Source organism: Lutjanus erythropterus, chromosome 8 (assembly GCF_056507025.1).
Source record: "Lutjanus erythropterus isolate fLutEry1 chromosome 8, fLutEry1.hap2, whole genome shotgun sequence".
NCBI lineage: Eukaryota > Metazoa > Chordata > Actinopteri > Lutjaniformes > Lutjanidae > Lutjanus > Lutjanus erythropterus.
The window spans coordinates 39,971,360-39,989,953 of NC_139324.1; the positions used below are offsets into that span (position 1 = coordinate 39,971,360).

The 18,594-nt window shown below is 39.0% G+C and overlaps 1 protein-coding gene across 1 annotated transcript in view; it reads right to left on the reverse strand.

Moving 5' to 3' along the window:
• lrp1bb (low density lipoprotein receptor-related protein 1Bb) overlaps positions 1-18,594 on the reverse strand; it is a 322,619-nt gene that overhangs the window by 228,544 nt on the left and 75,481 nt on the right. The window contains exons 7-11 of the mRNA XM_084723927.1: positions 9,260-9,482; positions 7,327-7,519; positions 7,029-7,172; positions 3,435-3,671; positions 1,298-1,478 (exon numbers count right to left, since the gene is read on the reverse strand). Coding sequence (XP_084580053.1) covers positions 1,298-1,478; positions 3,435-3,671; positions 7,029-7,172; positions 7,327-7,519; positions 9,260-9,482 — 978 coding nt within the window. The remainder of the gene's footprint in view (positions 1-1,297; positions 1,479-3,434; positions 3,672-7,028; positions 7,173-7,326; positions 7,520-9,259; positions 9,483-18,594) is intronic.

Sequence of the window (18,594 nt, forward strand, 5' to 3'; positions counted from 1 at the left end):
TAAAACTCCTTGAGTCTTCTAAGAAGTACGACTCCAGATTAATTTTTAATGTTGCTATCTGACACATTTTCAAGAGAACCCTGTAAAAGAGTCTTAAATATGTAGATGGCACATGATATAATGTTAATGCTAACAGACTGAGGTTAAAGCTAACTTACATCTCAGCAAACATTGGTATTTATGTATGATGAACATCAGAAACACATTCATCAATGAGGGAAATGAAAGCACAGGGAGTAGATTAGTGCAGACTTTGCGACATTCAACCAGCTGGACCACGATCGCCCCAGGAAGAAATCTGAAATAAAACATACGTTTGGCCTGGAGGTAATCTTACTGCAGCTAGAAAGCTAGCGTTAGTTACCTGACATGCTAACATTTGCAGATTACGTTAGAACAGATAAAGACAAAGTTCAATAAAGACTACAAAATAAACACCACTGTCCAAACTCATGAGACAATGAGTGTTGCTCTTCTTAGAGCCCCTTGCACGCCACTTAAACGTGTAGAGAAATACAAAGCTTGACAAGACTGCAGTGCTCTAGTTACGCTTGCTAGTCTATGATTTGACAGTTTCTGTTTGCAGGAGGAGTTTAGTGAAGTGTCAGTCGTAAAAGCCTATGCCTTATTACAGTTTATTCAGGAAAAAGAGGCAAACACAGACATACTGCACACCCACACCAAATCCAAGTTAAGTACCAGAACCAATGAATAACCGATATCCATGATCAGTTTAGAGCTGGATGCTGATATATATATATATAAATATATATATATATATATATATATATATATATATATATATATATATATATATATATATATATATATATATATATGTATGTATATATAAATGCAGCATATGTACTGTCTGTGATCATTTTAATTTAACCAGAGAATAACTATATGCAGGATCTGATGGTAATTGACCTTCTATGCAACAAACTGGTGAGCCAGTGAGATCATAAAAGCATAGCAGCCAAACTCCATTAGGAGTCGTGAGTGGCAAGATAATTGATTTTCTCACTGACTGTCAGGGCTGACAGAAATCACACTGGTAAATATTATAATAAAAGACAGGACATTATTTTTCTTTTCTTTTTTTAAACCTTATCCACACACAGCTTGCCTGTTGCTGATTCATTTACATACCTGTCCCTCTACCACTGTTCAGAATTTTATTTTTTTGCATCTGTTTCAAGCATTTTTTGGCTTGAAACAGCTGTAGCTCTAGGATTCCTAGAGCGTCTGTTTCATACAGCAAAACACAAAGCACTTTTTTACAATTTTTCCTGACCTGTTAAGAGGGTCGACCACAATAGCCCGGGGGTGTGACATATTCCCCTCCAACAGAGTCTTCCGGGTCTGGGAGGCTCTCTCCAGTCTGGCAACGCTGATTGTCTTCCTGTAGCCATCATTGGTCCAATACAAATTATTTCCAATCCAGTCCACTGAGATTCCTTCAACGTTGTCAAGTTCTGAAACAGAATCAGCAGCACACAATTCAACAGAATCACCAAATACATTATTATACATTATTATGAATACATTAGCTGATCTGAACTTTTCTAAGGTCTGTATAAAGATAAATTATAGGTAGTACTGTCACTTTGATTGGTTGTAGAAACAAGGATATCTATATTTACAGGTCACATGTTTAGGAGGATCTATTGGCAGATTTTGTCAGAAAAGTAATATAATAATCATTAATCACCTGAAAAATACGAATAATTGTGTTTTAGCTAGAGTGAGCTGTTTATATCTATGCAGGTTCTCTTCCAATGAGGCCATCATCTTTCAATGCCAACAAACCGAAAACAGTTCTAGATAGATGTCCTTTTGCATTTTGCACAGCCACTGTAGGTTCTCCTACATTTGAAAATCTGTAAGCTCATTGCTGGATGTCACTAAAATCCTACACACTGGTCTTTTAATGAACAACCACCAGGTCAAAAAAGTTGAGTTGAAAGAGAAAGACATATATCAACAATATCCAGAAACGCTGCAGACTGACGCGAAGTGGAAAAAGCGTGCTGTGGTCTGACTGTGGTCTCCATATTTCGGACTGTTCTTAGAAATTATTGTCACATCCTCTGGGAAAAGGATTTGTTACCAGTTAAAGCATTTGTTCCAGATTGTTACCAGCGCTAACTTCAAAAGACAGCAGCTGTGATGGTATAGGGATGTGTTAGTGCCATGGCATCATGGGTAATTGCCACATCTGTGAAGGCCTCATTAACACTGAAAGGTTTTGGAGCCACATGTGCTGCCATCCAGACGCCGTCTTTTTCAGAGACGTCCCCCGCTTATTTCATCAAGACAATGCTAAGACACATTGTGCATGTTTTCCAACAATGTGGCTTCGTAGCAAAAAAGTTCAGGTACGAGACCAGACCTGGGCAAAATGTGGCCTGGTGAAAAATATTAAATCAAAATTAAATTAGATGAAAAAGTAAAAATCTAGTAAAGACAGTCAATAGTATTTTGCATACCATTAAATCATTATCAGACCTTTATTTTGAAAGCATGTCTGGCCCACAGCAGCCTGATCAATTCCTCATATGGCCCCCCATGAAAAATAAGTGCCCGCTCTCAAACTAGACTGACCTGCCGGCAGTCCAGACCCGTCTCTCACTGAAAATGCATGGTGCATTATGAAGAACAAAATACGACAACAGAGACCCCGGAACCCTGGAGTCGTATATCAAGCAAGAATGAGAAAGAATTTCACTTTCAAAACTTAAATAATTAGTGTCCTCAATTCACAAACACTGACTGTGTTGTTAAAAGAAAATCTGATGTAACACAGAGGTAAACAGGCTCCTCTCCCAACTTTTTTGGAACATGTTGCAGGCATCAAATTCACACTGAATACATGTTTGTGAAAGACAATAAAGGTAACCTGGTTAAACATTCAGTATCTCGTGTTTGTTCTGTATTCAACTGAATATTGATCAAAAAGTTTACGAAAAAAAGCTGTATGTAAAATAAGACTACTATAAAAATAAGATTTTGCTAATGTTGCCCATGGAGCCACTAAGGTAAATGATTATGAATTCATCACCAAGGAATTAATTTGAATAAAATCAGTTTCCAAATATGCAGTATTTCCCTCTGGTGTTTTGTTTATTTAATCACTCGGGCAATAAGATATTGTTTGGTAAGAAATTGTGTTGTTACTCAGTGACAGTGAATTATTTTTTAACTTGTGCTTTGTTACGAGCAACTGCGAGTCGCAGTTTTTCTTCAGTTTTTTTCCAGACTAAAAAAAACAGTTTAGAAATCTTTTTAAGAAGACGAAGAGTAGATTAAGGGTGCATGAAATGGCTTGAACCTTACATTAATGTCAGAACGTAATTGTTACTGTGAAATAGTGGATATAGTTCATTCTAGGGAAATGCTGCAGTTTGAATAAAAGAAGCATTTAGACTCACCATCTTTGAGAATCGTCTCTCGGCCGCTTCCATCTATCTTTTGCCGCCCAATGAGGAAACTGGTGGTGTCAGCGAAGTAGATATGTCCCAACTCTGCGTAGTAGTCGATGGCTCGAGGGTTGACCAGGTCCTCGATTGGCTCCATGTGCTCGTCGCTGGACTTAATGTTCATATCCAGACCTCGGATGACCCCGGGACGCCCCTTGCCGTAGAACAGGAAGAGATCGTTTTTGGGCTCTAAAAGGCAAGAAAGGACGGAACCTTTTTTACTATTATTGTCAATTAATTGGTCTAATTTATCAATGCTGATCCCAGCATTAAACCCTCTTACCAGCCACATTGTTCTTATATGTGAGCCAGAGCCCGGGCCATCCATTCACCTTAATGGAGCCAGTAATCAGTGCCAATGACTATACTTTTCCCCTTCAATCACAGTCCTGCTACAACGCCGCCTTGACAGTATGGAAAAGGAAAATGCTTAAGCAAACAGACAATGGCAATACTTACCTTGGCTGTGAACACTGACTCTGAACTAAAATAACATGGTGTCTGGTAGAAAGGCAAACAGGAGGCCTAGAAAGCTGCGGCAACTCCTCGGCGGCCCACCAGCCGCTCAGGGGGTTGTGTGTTCTCGAACCCTTTGGGATCCTCTCGAGATGCAAGCGGAGGAATGAAGGAGGGCTTCCAGTGAGGGAAGCAGACCTCTCCTCGCTCTCAGCCCCTACCCAAGAGACTGGGATGCTGGGGGTGAGGACCACACATGCCTCACTTCAATTTATCATTTTGTGAGGGAGAGACCAACTACCCAGGAGACAATTAAGCATTGCAAGAGACCCAGATATCAAACCCCACGGTGACTGCTGTATGAAGAAGCACTACCATTTAGTGCCGAATCTCATTATGCTTAGGGAGAGGGGAAAGCGCGAGCAAGAGAGAGATAGCTGGTGTCATCAGAACATCTATGAGGGGGGAATAAATCAAATGTGTCACACCAAGCCTCCCAATGCTTCGTTAGCCCGATCGAAAAGTGGTGCGCCCCCAGATTGTGTCATCAATTTGATCTTCTGCTTTTATTGTCAGCTACACAATGTCCAGCAATTGATCAGACCAGCCAACAAATGCAGACAAACTTAAACCCTCATTATGGCAATAATCAATCAGGCTTGAGACAGGTCGATAGCGGAACGTCACTTTCAAATGGGTCTGCGTCCACCAGCGCTCATCTTTATCACTGTCGCTCTCCAGCTGAGGCTTGTGTGGCACACTCCAGGCTCTAGTGTGACGCATGACCTTTGCAGACGCATGTGTCGATATCAAAAAGTGCACTGATGCAAAACGTCCTTTTCAGACAAAAGTCAGGATTCTTGTACATTAAAAGCACGAAGATGACAATCAGACACAACTGTACAATAAGACTTCCCTTGTGAGTGATTTATACATTTTTATAATTAGGTCAATCGTTAGATTGTAGACACTTTCTAAATCACTAATAAACAAATTATAAGAGTTTATGCTATTTGGCAGTTAAATAATATCCAAACCTTTCCTCTGCATTTCTGTAGCCAATAAGCTGATCTGATCGCAAACAGACCAATGAAAACCAGGATGAAAAACTAAACACTGCAGCTGCACAGGAGTACAGATGTTAATGATTAATCAACATTAAATGATTAATTGGCATCAAGAATTTAACCAATTAAAACCGAATCCATGAATATTTAATCTATAGTCTAGAAACAGTGCAACATTTAAAACTGTTTTGTCTGGTGGAGCGGTTTGTTGAATAAGGAAGATAAAACTTAAAATGACAAAACAAAGGAGAAAAAAAAAGAAAATTAGAAAAAGTTACTAAAGAAATGTGTTACACTGTACAGTGTAAAATGTTGCATGTTTAAAATGTCACAGTAAACAATATTACCAAATGAATCTGATAATTTCATGTTAGTTTGATGACAAATAAAACCTTTTGACTATGCTGACGGTGGTTACTAGCTAACAAATACAAAATATCAACAAATATCTGATGAAGCTGACAGGTACAAATGCTGCTGATGGAAAGGACAGAATGACATCTGAAGATTATCAGTACAGATAAATGTGGGCTCACTATTTGGCAAGTAACCTTCACTGTTGCCCTTTAATCTAATGTGTTGTAACAGCTTGTTAATGCCTTAAAACATTTACTGACAGTCCTTTAAATGAAAAGAATATGTACTGAAATATTCAATAGCTGGATTTACATGGACAATAATTATTCAATCCTACTGAAATCATTCTTATTAAAAATTCCAAGTTAAAGGTCCAGTGTGTGAGATTTACACAGATTTATGGGCAGACTATAACAGAAATTCAACATAATATTCAGAAGAATTCAGAAGTTTGCATTCATTAAGAATCACTGTGTATTTTTGTTTCCATGAGTCATGAATTTCTATAGAGGACGAACACAGGTCCTCCCCAATGGAGGCAGCCACGTTGCATTGCCATGGAATAATAAGGAGTTTCACAGCCTCCACAGGTTCTTCTACACACTTGGAAAGGAAAGATGCAACGAGAGGTTTGCAAGCTGCAAGCTCAACGATAGAGGCCACCAAATCCTACACACTGGTCCTTCAATTGTTTACATGGACGCTAAATAAAGTGATCAGATGTGTGTTTTCATGCCCCAAAGAGAACAGAACTTTTTGACATTTGCACACTGGTTCCGCACGCTGCGAGGCATCCCGTTTGCTGGAAATTTAACAGAGGAAGCAGTGCCAGTTTGCTGACCACCAGTAAATAAAGAAGGAGAAGAAGTGTTTCTGCGAGACGGACCCACATCATAACTGTGAATTCTACAAATATTATCTTTTCTCTTGAGACATTTCAAATCATTTTCAACAATAAAACTAAAAGCCAAAAAAATACCTGCATGTTGGATACTCCACTCATGAGGTAATAGAGCATTGGTTATCATGAGAAAAATTTCATTATTTTAAAATTGCATAATCAAAAATGTAATCAAGAATTCCTTAACAATGTAAATGTAATCAAATTACACATTTTTCAAAGTATGCTAGGCTGAATATAGTTACTTTTTGTATAATCTGATTACATAATTCCAGTTACACGATGGAACATCAGGGACAATGTTTATTGTGTTATCCATGATAATGTCATGTAAGCTGGTAGTGCTTTAACTGTTGTATCTGGTGCTTTGTTGACTAAATTAAACTAAATACATGTAATCCATTAATACACAGCCCTGGCTTTCACCATGTTTCTGTCCGTCTCAGAACGCTGTGTGTGACACGTCACGTCACATCACATGGGTCAAACATGAGCAGAAGGAATATATCTGCTCCAATCAGAGGTGAACAACTGGATTCAGTGTTTACATGGTTATTATTTTCCTTTTGAAATGATTAGAAAAGGTTTACACCACCCTTCTCAATCTGATTGAGAGTTCATTTCAATTCCGCTGGACCAGATAAGCTCTGATTTAAGAGGTTACATGAGGCACTTTTATTCTGATTGGGCTATTTTTCTTCTTATTAGTGGAATATTAGGGTCCATGTAAACACAGCTAGTGATGCAGGTAAAACATGTACTGACTTTTACAGGACCGTCCGTCAGAGCCCAGGCTGTAGCCAGTCCGACAGCGGCAGCTTCTGGACTTGTAACTGCCACTCAGAAGACAGATGTGGGAACATCCACCCGGCTTTCCGTACGAATCTATTTCACATGCGTGACTCCTGACTGTGGACCAAATCAGAGCGGACAGAGAAATCATTAGAAGCAAATCAATGAAGCATCCTCTGTCTGCACTAACACAGACTCCAGTTTGAGTCACAAGATGGAGAAGATTTTTACATAGTTGCACTTGTTAACCTTTATTCAAAATGTCCTTTACCTTTTGGCTGAGTGAGTTTGTGGTAAACACGGAGTCTTTGAGTATTCCCCAGGCTGGCGAGTGTTCTGCTCTCCGCTGTGAGGTTGAACCTGTGGATCTGCAGCAGCTCCACAGAGGAGGTCCCTTTGGAAGGGTCAGAGTGGGTAGCGTAGAGGTAGTCCTCAAACACCGCTAATGCATAAATGTACGACACCTGAAAAACAAGAGCATCCATAGTGGGTTTTTTTTTCTGTCATCCATTAAGCCAAAAATAAGTAAAACCACAAGAGGGGCACAAAGAAAACAATAACAAAAATAAATGAATGAGAGGACTTTTATCTTTAATCATGCAGGAGGCACGAGGGAGGGCTGTCTGTACATTTGGCAGCCCGCTTGGGGTCATAAGCTGGACTCCAGAGGGAGACCACTGGCCCTGACACCACACAGCCTCCATGCTACATTTAGCAGGCTGACACCCTACAGAAAGCGACATGGCTGAATGAGCTGTGTTCACAGGAAGTACACCTAAACCTTGCTGGGTCACACTTTAACATCAGGGGCACCGAGAAACATGCGTCAGAATAAATAAATAAATAAATAAGTAACAAACAAACCACTCAAGCGTCTCTCTCTATGGAATTTGGCCTCGGCACTCTACTTTTATCTGGGAACTTTCACAGCACTCTCACACATAATACTTAAAAGGATGTGCAGTACTTGCATCTTTACCTACAGTAAGTAATGCATGCTCTTTGGTACTTCCTGGACTGAACATCATGGGTTTTCCCTGCCTATCTAACTGGCAGACGGGTTGCCTTTGGATTACTGGCTTCCACCTTTGTTGAAAATTCCAACAAATCGGTAAAGGCTTTTGTTTTACACCAAAACTATTGTGCCTTTTATCAGCAACTGTTTTGATGCACTTATAGCAAGCGCCCGTGCCTTAGCACTCGAGTGCAGAGACAACAGAGGAATGATGCATTCACACTTAAACTTAAACTTGTTCTGGACAGATGAGGGGTTTAAATTAGCTGAAAGTAATGTTTTCTTTATGCCCTTCAGTGTGTAACCATCACTGGAAAGTGAAGACCATCTTGTGCAAAAACATTTCAGTATTACAGTCATGTTACATAAGATCTATCAACTGTTCTCCAGCCAGTATGGATCACGTTATCCTCCTAACCATATATTATGGGATATTTTGAGAACATTTTTTAAAGATTTTTTACTGTAAGGAAATTGAGAAACATTTAGGGGAACTGACTAAAATATACAGATTGCATTTCTCAAGTATCTTAGAAAATGACTAATCTAATGATGATGATCTAATTTCGTAAGTAACATTGTGAACCAAGTTGTTACTTCTGATCAGAAGGTCAACACAGTCTGTGGAAAACATGTAGAAAAGAGCTGCATGACGTTTGTTATGTAGATGCAATGAAGTAAAGACTTTCTAACAAGGCCACAGACTAATGGAGGAGGCAATATTATGTACAGAACACCTGTGCACACAATAAGGTGCTTGAGATGTACATTTTTTCTTTCCTCATAAAGGGTGAATATCTAGCCCAAGTTGCTTGAAAGGGTCTTTTAATGAATAGTCATAATCTGTGATGAAAGGCCTCAAAAGTGTACTACAGGAGAGAGTCTATTGATATGCTCATTTGGAAGACAGCTCTACATTCGCCTCGATTCCTTCAATTTAATAAACTATCTCTCCCCCATTCAAAGACCTTTTATATGAAAATGAAGAGCGAATTATAACAACAAGCAGTGAATATACCACCTGTCTTGCAGTGATAAAGCACCATGCCCTAAATTAGAAAATTAACCAAGGAACCCCCCTCTCATGTAACAATTTGGAGTCTCTCAAATGAAGAGAGAAAAAAAGTGCTTATGATGTGGAGCCCACCGAAGACAAAACGCATCGCTTGCACTGAAATGTGACACTCACTTGGCTCCCGTGGATTATGGTGTGCCTGTTCTTGCCGTTGTAATCCACCACATCGATGTAATCCAGGTAGGCGTCTGCCCAGTACACCATCTTCTTGACCACGTCTAACGCCACAGCAGTGGGCTGCTCAATTTTATAATCCACCAGCCGCGTCCGGTTGGTGCCGTCCATGTTGCAGCGCTCCACCTTGGCAACGTTCCCGTAGTCCGTGAAGAAGAGCATTCTGCAGAGGATGGGAATGTTTAAAAGATTAAATTCTGTAAAGGATGTTGTCTCTTTTGTGTGAGAGCAGATTCACATTCTTCCAAATCCTCTAAGACCTATCCTTCTACAAAGTCCATTTCCAGAAAAAGTTGGAAACAGAATACAATGATTTGTGAAAACCTTCCAAACTATATTCAACTGACAGGACAAAGGCAAGACATGTAATGTTCAAACTGATTGACTTCATAGATTTTTTGTAAATATACACTCATTCTGAGTTTGATGCCTGCAGCAAGTTGAAATGTGTTGCAGATTATTATTTTATTTTATTTTATTTTATTTTTATAGGGACCTGTATGTAGCATAAATCAATGCCACACACCATAACATTTACAGCCTGAGCTAATCTGCAAAGCCCGTCCACAGCTGGACCTTGGAGATACAAAAGACTCGGCAACAAATACACAAGAGACAGTACAAAAGCCAAACAACAAGAAAATACAGAGAACAATACAAGACACAAACTATAATACAGTAAAGTATGGATCATTCATCAGATTATTCATGACTACATGACCGATCTCTCTTCAAAAACTGTTTCAGTTTATAGATGCAACTCAAGAATGAGTGTATTGTTTTTTGTTACACATTTACATTCACACAGTTGATCAGTTTGAACATTAAATGTTTTGCCTTTATAAGGATTTGCATTTGCATTTTTTTTAAATGTATGTTTTACACAATGTCTGGACTTTTTTGAAAGTGGGGTTTGTACATAAAATAAAAATTACAACCACAGTATGCACAGGCAAACCTTTCTGTGTACTGAGTACACATTGTTGTATTACCTTGGCTTGTTTGTTGTTGTAGTGCATTTATCTCAAGCCATTCTATACAACAGGACGACAATTTGCTTACTTTATGTATCCTAATACCTTCATTCAAGCAGCAATTCACTGAACCCCTCCCCCAAACAGAGACTGTCCAATCATGTCTCAGCCATAACAAGGCATGGCAGGTCTGTCAAACTTTGGATTTGTCAACCTGTTGAAGCAGAGACACTGCAGTAATACTGATACTGAGCACGAAGAGAGTTTGAGGGTAAGGAAGGAGGATTACTTCAGTCTTTTCACAACCAAAAACACAAGAGAGTGAATTACTTAAGGAACCAATTATACTGTGATTATTAGCTCTAACTTAACCTGCAAAGACTAGCATACCTGGCTAATTAGCTTACCATCTAAAATAGTAGTAACCTCTGAGTAACCAAGACTTGGCACATCAATAGCTAACTACAAGTTTTGGATTACGGGTTATGTTGAACTAAAGTTTAATTAAGTTCAACTTTATGCTTTCCCCAGAAGGGCAATTGATTTTGCAGCATAAGTTCAACATTAAAACATCCATGAAATACAATACGCTAAAGGTTATCACAGGCAACTGGACTTGCTTCGGGTCTTGAGGACGCTTCTTCAGTTCTGAACTTCTTCAGTTGCCTGTGATAACCCTTCTCAAATACCGTGACCTGAAATAACTATAAGAAAACATAACACAGACTCAGCACTGCATAAATAAGCAGCATTATCATAAAAAGAGCGCAACTAAAATGATTATGATTAACGTGTCATCCCTCTGCATTAACTATGATCAGCATAGCATTCAAATCTTTCGCTTCTTTACAAGCCTTTATTTCCATGTCTTCCACTTGGTGGATCAGCTGGAGAAGATGCTGACGTTTTTTGACCCAGGATCTGTTGACCTCCATGATATCACGTAGCCATCAAATGCATATTTAGGAATATGTAGAAGAAGAAGAAGAAGAGTCAGCCAGAAAGAGTGTTTTAAACAACTACGGAGCTAACTTTAATTTAAGCTTTTTGGTGAGCTAGCTAATTAATCTGCCAGCTGATACAATCACCCAGCAACAGTTGTCATTTCAGATGACAAACTTGATGTTTGCCAGTTAGAAATCAGAGGCCTGCTATTCTCTACTTCTGTTTGAAATCAAAGATCCATTGTTTCATAAATTCCCAAGAACTGTGAGTGGTTAAATACCCTCATAATCCCTGTTACCTGCATTCATGCTGTATGAAATCAGAGACTGACTGGCATCGCAACAGCAAATAACGGGGTGTTAGAAAATTGCCAGCTTCATTAAAAATAAACAGATTCTACACAAAAAGTTTCTTTTTTTTAACTTTTGGAAACATTTCATTATGTTATGAAAATTAACAGCTCGATCTGTGTCATTCACCCTCGCGTCCTCTTCAGTGCACTGCTGGATCTCCTCTCCACTGAAGCCCATTAGCACCAATGTGATTAAAAAAAAACAACAAATCCTGTAAGTCATTATAATGAGAGGCCTTCTCAAAATAATGAGAAAATTTCTCATTATTATTCAATTATTATTTTGAGAAGGTTCCCCATTATTTTAAAACACTAACTTCTTATTCTGAGGTCCTACCTCATTATTTATTGCACATTATGTAGAATGTAGACTGACCTCTGACTGATGTCCAGTCTCTGTACTTCGCATTAACAAACACAGTACAGTGATCACTGATAGTGACTGGTGTCCAAATTAACATTTTTCCTCAGTGTTGAATTTCTTTTTGTTTTACTCTACGTAATGAATAGAGTTTAATAACTTAGTTTCAGTATTTCACTTTACATCATTGACTCACTTTGTCCTGCTGGAAATTCTGCTTGTGTTTCCTGCACTTATATCTGAATAAAAACTTAAAATCACCTGAGTTGTTCAGCCATTTTTCTTGTAGTCATTGTTTGACTTACTCTTTCTTGTTGATTTCAAACTGTTTGAAATGCAATAAATGCATCACTGCAAACTGCAGTGCAAATGCAAACCTGTTTCTGAATGATATACAGTGATGGAAATTTACATACACACACTTTGAACATAACTCACTGCTAACAGTTTTATTTTAAAGACCATGAGATAGAGCTTGTGCCTCTACCACCTGACATTAAATGAATCATGCATAAACCTAATAATTTCATTTGCACTGAGAAGTTTCTCCGTTGTCCCAGAATTGTCCCAGACACAGCATCTTTGGGTCCCTGGTGCTATATTTATGTTCCCCTGGACAACGAGACATCCTTAATTTCAAGCACTGGATACTGGTCTACTAAAATAAGGAAAAAATAAATAAGAAATAAACGTTGATAGAAGTTGATAGAATCGAATTATGATCAGTTGTTGATGTGAGATCAGTGCCTGTGTCAGCGCAGCTCTACAAACATCAAGTCACAAAGGTTCCCAAAGTTCACTATTCTCTCGAGAGGAAATGAAAGAAGCTAAAAAAACGGCGGCATAAAACTCCTGTCTGCACTTTTTTCTCAATAGTTATTCACCTGCTGTATCTCAGACACCCAGCACTCTTTTTATTTACAACTAAGCCCCTATGTGTGGAGCATTTATGTGGTATCATCATCTCTCAGATTATTCTGATAGCATGAGATTTCATTGAAAAAAGGGCCTCTGTTGTGATAATCCCAAAGACAGTTCAAATATATGCTACCTACGCAGCACAACATGGAATGAAAGTAAATGAAAACTGGAGGAAGTTGGGGATCTAACCATCTACAGCCCTGGATATTTTTCCCAGGGGTTGGTTATTCAAACCAGAGCTAAAAGTGAATATTTGTCTCACATTCATGAGGTGGCACAGGCACTGCAGTAGTTCGCTCTGTTTTTGATTGCTGTAGACAAATGTTAATGCTAAGCATACTTCCTTCATCCTCCACCAGGCAGCGGTGCATTTAAAATACCTCTTACCGTGCTCCAGGTAGTGCTGTAACTCGTTTGTTTAACATGTTAAAACTCAATCTGAAAGAAACAGAAACTAGTAACAGCTATAAGAGTGAAACAAAATTAAATAATTCCCAAAATTTTGTGAAGTAGAAGTAGCACAATATGAAAATACTCAGAGTACAAGCATCTCAACATTCAGTGAAATTAAGTGCAGTAGCTGGGATAATGCTCTTGCAGATTTCCAACAAAAGTTAATAAATTAATATGCAGAAAGCCATACTGCAGTTTTGAATATCTGGGCTCCACATCTCTAAATTTGTCACAGAGTATTTTTGCCCATTAGTCGTCATAAAAGCGCTGCCCGCTTCCATTCAGTGCTCATGTTTTTCAGTTGGCCTGCACACACAAAGCATGCCACAGTGCAGAGCTCCACAGCCGCCTCACATTCTGCAGTGACAGTTACGATGTTTGCTCTATTTTGTCTGTGCACCGCCGCAGACTCTGGTATAAAAACATAAAAATCTCCTATAAACCATGCATTAGTCATTTTATGTATGATCTAAATGATCTGATTCTGATAAATGATGAAATATGCATCCCATGCTTTCCAACTCTCTTTGCACATTCAACTCTCTCTGCTGTCCTCCTGGAGTTTCAATTCCAATGATTTTTTCCTCCGCATGAAGAAATATGACAGTCTGCCATCCACTACGCCTATATTAATTAGAAATAGTATCAGTGCTGTTTGGGGTTGTATTTTTTTCTAATTTATATACTTATTCCACATCAGTCAGTTGTATCTGGTGAGAGAGACAAGCTGCAGACAGCAGGAGGGAAGGAGGGAGGAAGGGTCCACTTTTTATCCAGGAACACATAAAAAGCTTTAAATTCATGAGGTTATTATAAAGTGTAATAAGTGTGTTCAGCCAGGCTGCTGCTAGCTCCAGGAATGACATATCACAGCAACTCGCAGGAAGTTCAGCATGCTGTGTGTCTGTCATAATTCTCCCTTGGAGGAGTTTTTAAGTTGCAGTTCATCTAGAATTTGGTAAAAGTAACAACAGCCAACGTGTGCCAAAAAAAAAAAACCCATTGCATTGATTGTTTAAATACTTAAGAGGGCCAGTTTACAGTCATCAGTCATTTGGCTTGTAGAACTGTAGAGATAGCAAAGAAGATGATAAAATCAATGAAATGAAAATGATGTTTAAAAATTATGTTTCATTTAATTGTGCAACTCAATGTTGCCTTACAAACTAAAAATAGGCAAGGCAATAATAACAAATATGAATAAATTAAAACAATATGTAAAAAGGTGTAGAATTAAAGTTAAATTTAAGCAAGATTTCCACACAAAAAACCCAAAATAGCATCAGATTGTTTTTAAAGTCCTCCCAGTGAGGCTGCCTCTCTGATATATAGAAGTTCCATAACCTCAGGGCAAACACAATAAAAGCAGCATTTTCCATTTCCTTTGTGGTAATTTTGGGGACATGTATAAGGCATGCTGCAGAGGACCTCGGGTTATGTGAGCAGACATAAAATGACAGACAATGTGTGATGCACAGAGGAGCCAAAGCATTTAGTACCTCAAAAACCTCGAGGAGGGCTTGAAAATCAATTCTAAAAGACACAGGGAGCCAGGCAGTGGAATGTAAGTGATGCTGAGCATTCATGGAAAACAGGTGTTCATGTAGTCTTATTTGTTTCTTAGAAAGGGAGCCTGATAACATCAGATGAATAACTGAAATGTCCTTTAACTAAAAGTAAAGATCTCATGGACTGTCACTTTAAGTACCTAAAACTGCTCAGGTCTGCACATACAGTAATTAACATGCTGTCTTGCTGTGGCTCTGCGAGGATGGAGCTCCAACAGCCGCCAATGATAACGAGCTACAGCCAGAGAGCGGCGGGAAGCCGACTTAATCTGCACAAGTCAAGTCAGGGGAGAGATGGGCTGGCCTTTGAACCCCGGACCAGGCTGCGCTGAAAAACTGTCAGCGTCAGCAAGGAGCTCAGCTCCCCAAACAGGTGCACCTCCACGTGGCATACAAATGATAGCTTTCTGGGATTAGGATGGTGCTGATGCTGTACTTGTGCATTCAGCAGCCACAACGAGATCCATGCTGGATTCTGGAAATGAGCACCCCTGATAAATTAACTGCATGGAACCAGTGAAAAATGTATGTGTCTTACAGTGACACAGAAGACCGAATAGACTGTGAGAACTGACAATTAATGAAAGGCATACAGTGTAGTCCTTTGAAGTCTTGTTTCAAAATCGGAGGCATTTTTACTCGGCCTTGTTTCAAGCTCAGACAAAGGACTCAGGTCTTCATTTCAAGAGCACCACTGAAGGGATATCACTAAATTTCTTCTGCATTGTCTGATTTATTCAACATCATTACTGTGACTGGATGTAAAACTCCCAGCTTCAAATGCAACCAACAACTTAACTCAAATCTAACTGGAATTATTTGTTCCTGTTACTGGCTGTCACCCCTCCCAGCCCACTTTCACACCGTGTGTGTGTGCGTGCGAATGCAGGAGGCAGGAAAGAAGCTGTGGCTGTCTGGGAGGAGATGTCAGCCAACTCTTCTGTAATAAAATTTGACTACCTAAACCACAAAGAGTTCATCTGCAAAACACAGCAGCAGCAGTATGTAAATTCTGCTAAGCAGGGCTTACAGAGACGTCTGGGACCACGTCTAGGGCTGTGACGATAACTGCATTACCGCGGTCATGTGATGTCTGCCGCAAGGTTGAGCTCATTACCATTATCACCGCAAATTTTATTTTGAAGGGTCAATCTCATGTTGAGATCAGCGCATAAAATTATTAATACATTTATGGATCAGTGCTGTCACACACGAGTCAGGAAAACAGGCTCTGATTGGCTGACAGACTCAACCCAAGGCATGTCGGGACTGCCAGTGCTAAAAGCAACTACTGTTTTCTAGACGGAAAAATGGATACAGAAGACAATCAGTGCTGGACTTATCACTATGGATTTATTTTGGTAAAAGAAATCATATTGCCATCATTTTAACTGAAGTTGGGATTGCAATATGTGATACAATTAGTGGAAAATATCATTTTTGCATTACAATTTTCACATTCACTGAAAAAAATCCATTAAAATCCTGATGATGGGATATTTATTGAACCAAACAAACATGTTTTCTTTCAACTGAAGAACAGGATTTTTAGGCCAGGTTATCTCTGCAGCACTACAGTAGCTCATTTTAATGCTGTGTTCTCACAGATTTTTCCTTTTTCAAAAAATTGGTCATGGTTCTGCGATTTGGACACTTATGCTTGGCCGAGTTACGACTTTATTACAACTGCAATTTTAACACATCTCCAAAAAAGACACTGCAGTTCATGGCTGGATTACAAAGCCTCTGAAAGGGACACGAATGCACCGGAGCCAATGTTATGAAGTTACAATGCTAGCATTAGCATTAACTTAACGTTAGCTTTTCTCGCTCAGCTCACTTCGGGGCTAACCGCTTGACTTTTCCAGCAGTTGAGAAACAACAAACAAGACTTTCTTGGTCTTGAGAAGCAACATTTATGAACTGACACCCTGTAACCTCAACTGTACATTTACTGCCCGAGTGACAACTTTTCTTTTTATTTTTGGTGGTTCCTAACCTAACTCTAACTCTACTGAAAAGACATTCTTTGATTTTTCTTTAAGTAGTAGCTTTCTGACCATTTTATACAGCAGTGGTAGGAAATAGTTAACTTCCTTTAGCTGCTTTGTTCAGATGCACTTTCTTTATATTAGCATTTTTATACAGTTTGCAGTTTTGCAGCTTAAGATGCATGAGAAAAGGGTTCATATTAACAATATAACAAATTAGTCTCTACTGTAAAGGATTTGTTAATGCCAGAACTTCTTGGCCAAGACTTAAATATCTCAACAACTATTGGAGGGGTTGACTTGAAATTGTGCCCAGACAATGAATCAATCTGACTTTGGCGTATCCCCTGCCTTTTCCTCTAGTGGCACAATAACGTTGACATTTCTGGGTCTTGGTTAAATATCTCCAGAACTATTAAATGGATTGGATCCCCACAGAATGAATTGTAATAAGAGAGTCCTTGTAAAGGAAAAAAAAGGTGCTTTTCTTCTAAACACATTCTACATGTTAGAGTTTAGTTGCTGAAAACACATGAAAACGTAAGAATGTTAAGAACATTAAAGTGTTGTTCACAATTTCTATGTTTATTTCTATGAGCCACGGTTCCCCCAACACTCTATACGCCCCGTGAACCGACACATGAACGACATCGCCTCACCCTCCCCTCAACAACTCTAACGGTCTGTTACAAACGTACCGTCAGCGGCTCTCAGTCTAAATCAGCCCAACAGTTCACTTCAGCTCACTTCAGTTCCAACAACTGCACCGGAGAGCATTGGTGTCTGTTTACACCACAGACGCTTTGGACCGCTGGGAGGAGGAAGTTTTATGGAGGTGGGTGTCATCAAGATGAGCACCAGAACTGGAACCATTAGAACCAACAAATGACCCAGACTCAGACGCCTCTGAGACCAATGGAGGCCGGTTTGACGACAAGGATAACAGTACCGAGGTGAGTTAATCTGTAAGTATACATCATCCATCATGTTGATACGCTGTTTTGTTTGTGTTTTTGTTAGGGCTGCACAATTAATTGAAATTTTATCAAAACTGCAGTATGGCTTTCTGCAATTTTCAAATCGCAGGAGATGCAATATTTGTTAAAAGCAAAATATGAGTCAAAAAACTTCAAAAATTAATGAATGTCCTGAGGCAGAGATGTCCTGTTCTACAGTCTCTACAGACTTAAAAAACAATACAACAAACAAACAAACAAAAAAACTCATTTGGTTTCAAAACCGTTGGAAGTTATTTATTCCCGTGTTTTAAACATCAAGGCTTGTGTAATGTTACACTGTTATACTGTGTTGTTGTTAGCAGGCGGCTCACTTCATACCCCTTGTAAAAGTTAGATTTAAAAGGCTCTTTTTGTATTTCTCTGTAATGCAGCACAGTTTTAACAATGTTACTTACAACACTCTCTCTTAGTCCTGGAACTAAAACCAATTTCAGATGCTCCAAAAACAAAAAAAAAAAGGAAATAATCAAATCAATATTGTAAGCGTGCAGCAACTCAGGGACTAATGGCCCAAACTAAGGACTACTGGCCGACTAGGGACATCTTAAGTTGGGGGCAGCCCTAATAGTTTTTAATACTAATACTATTTGACCAAATATCTGCAAAACTAATGACTTAACCATTAAAAAAAGAAGAAAAAAGCATTTCCTTCACTCGCCAAAATATTGCCACAGAACATAATCTACACAAC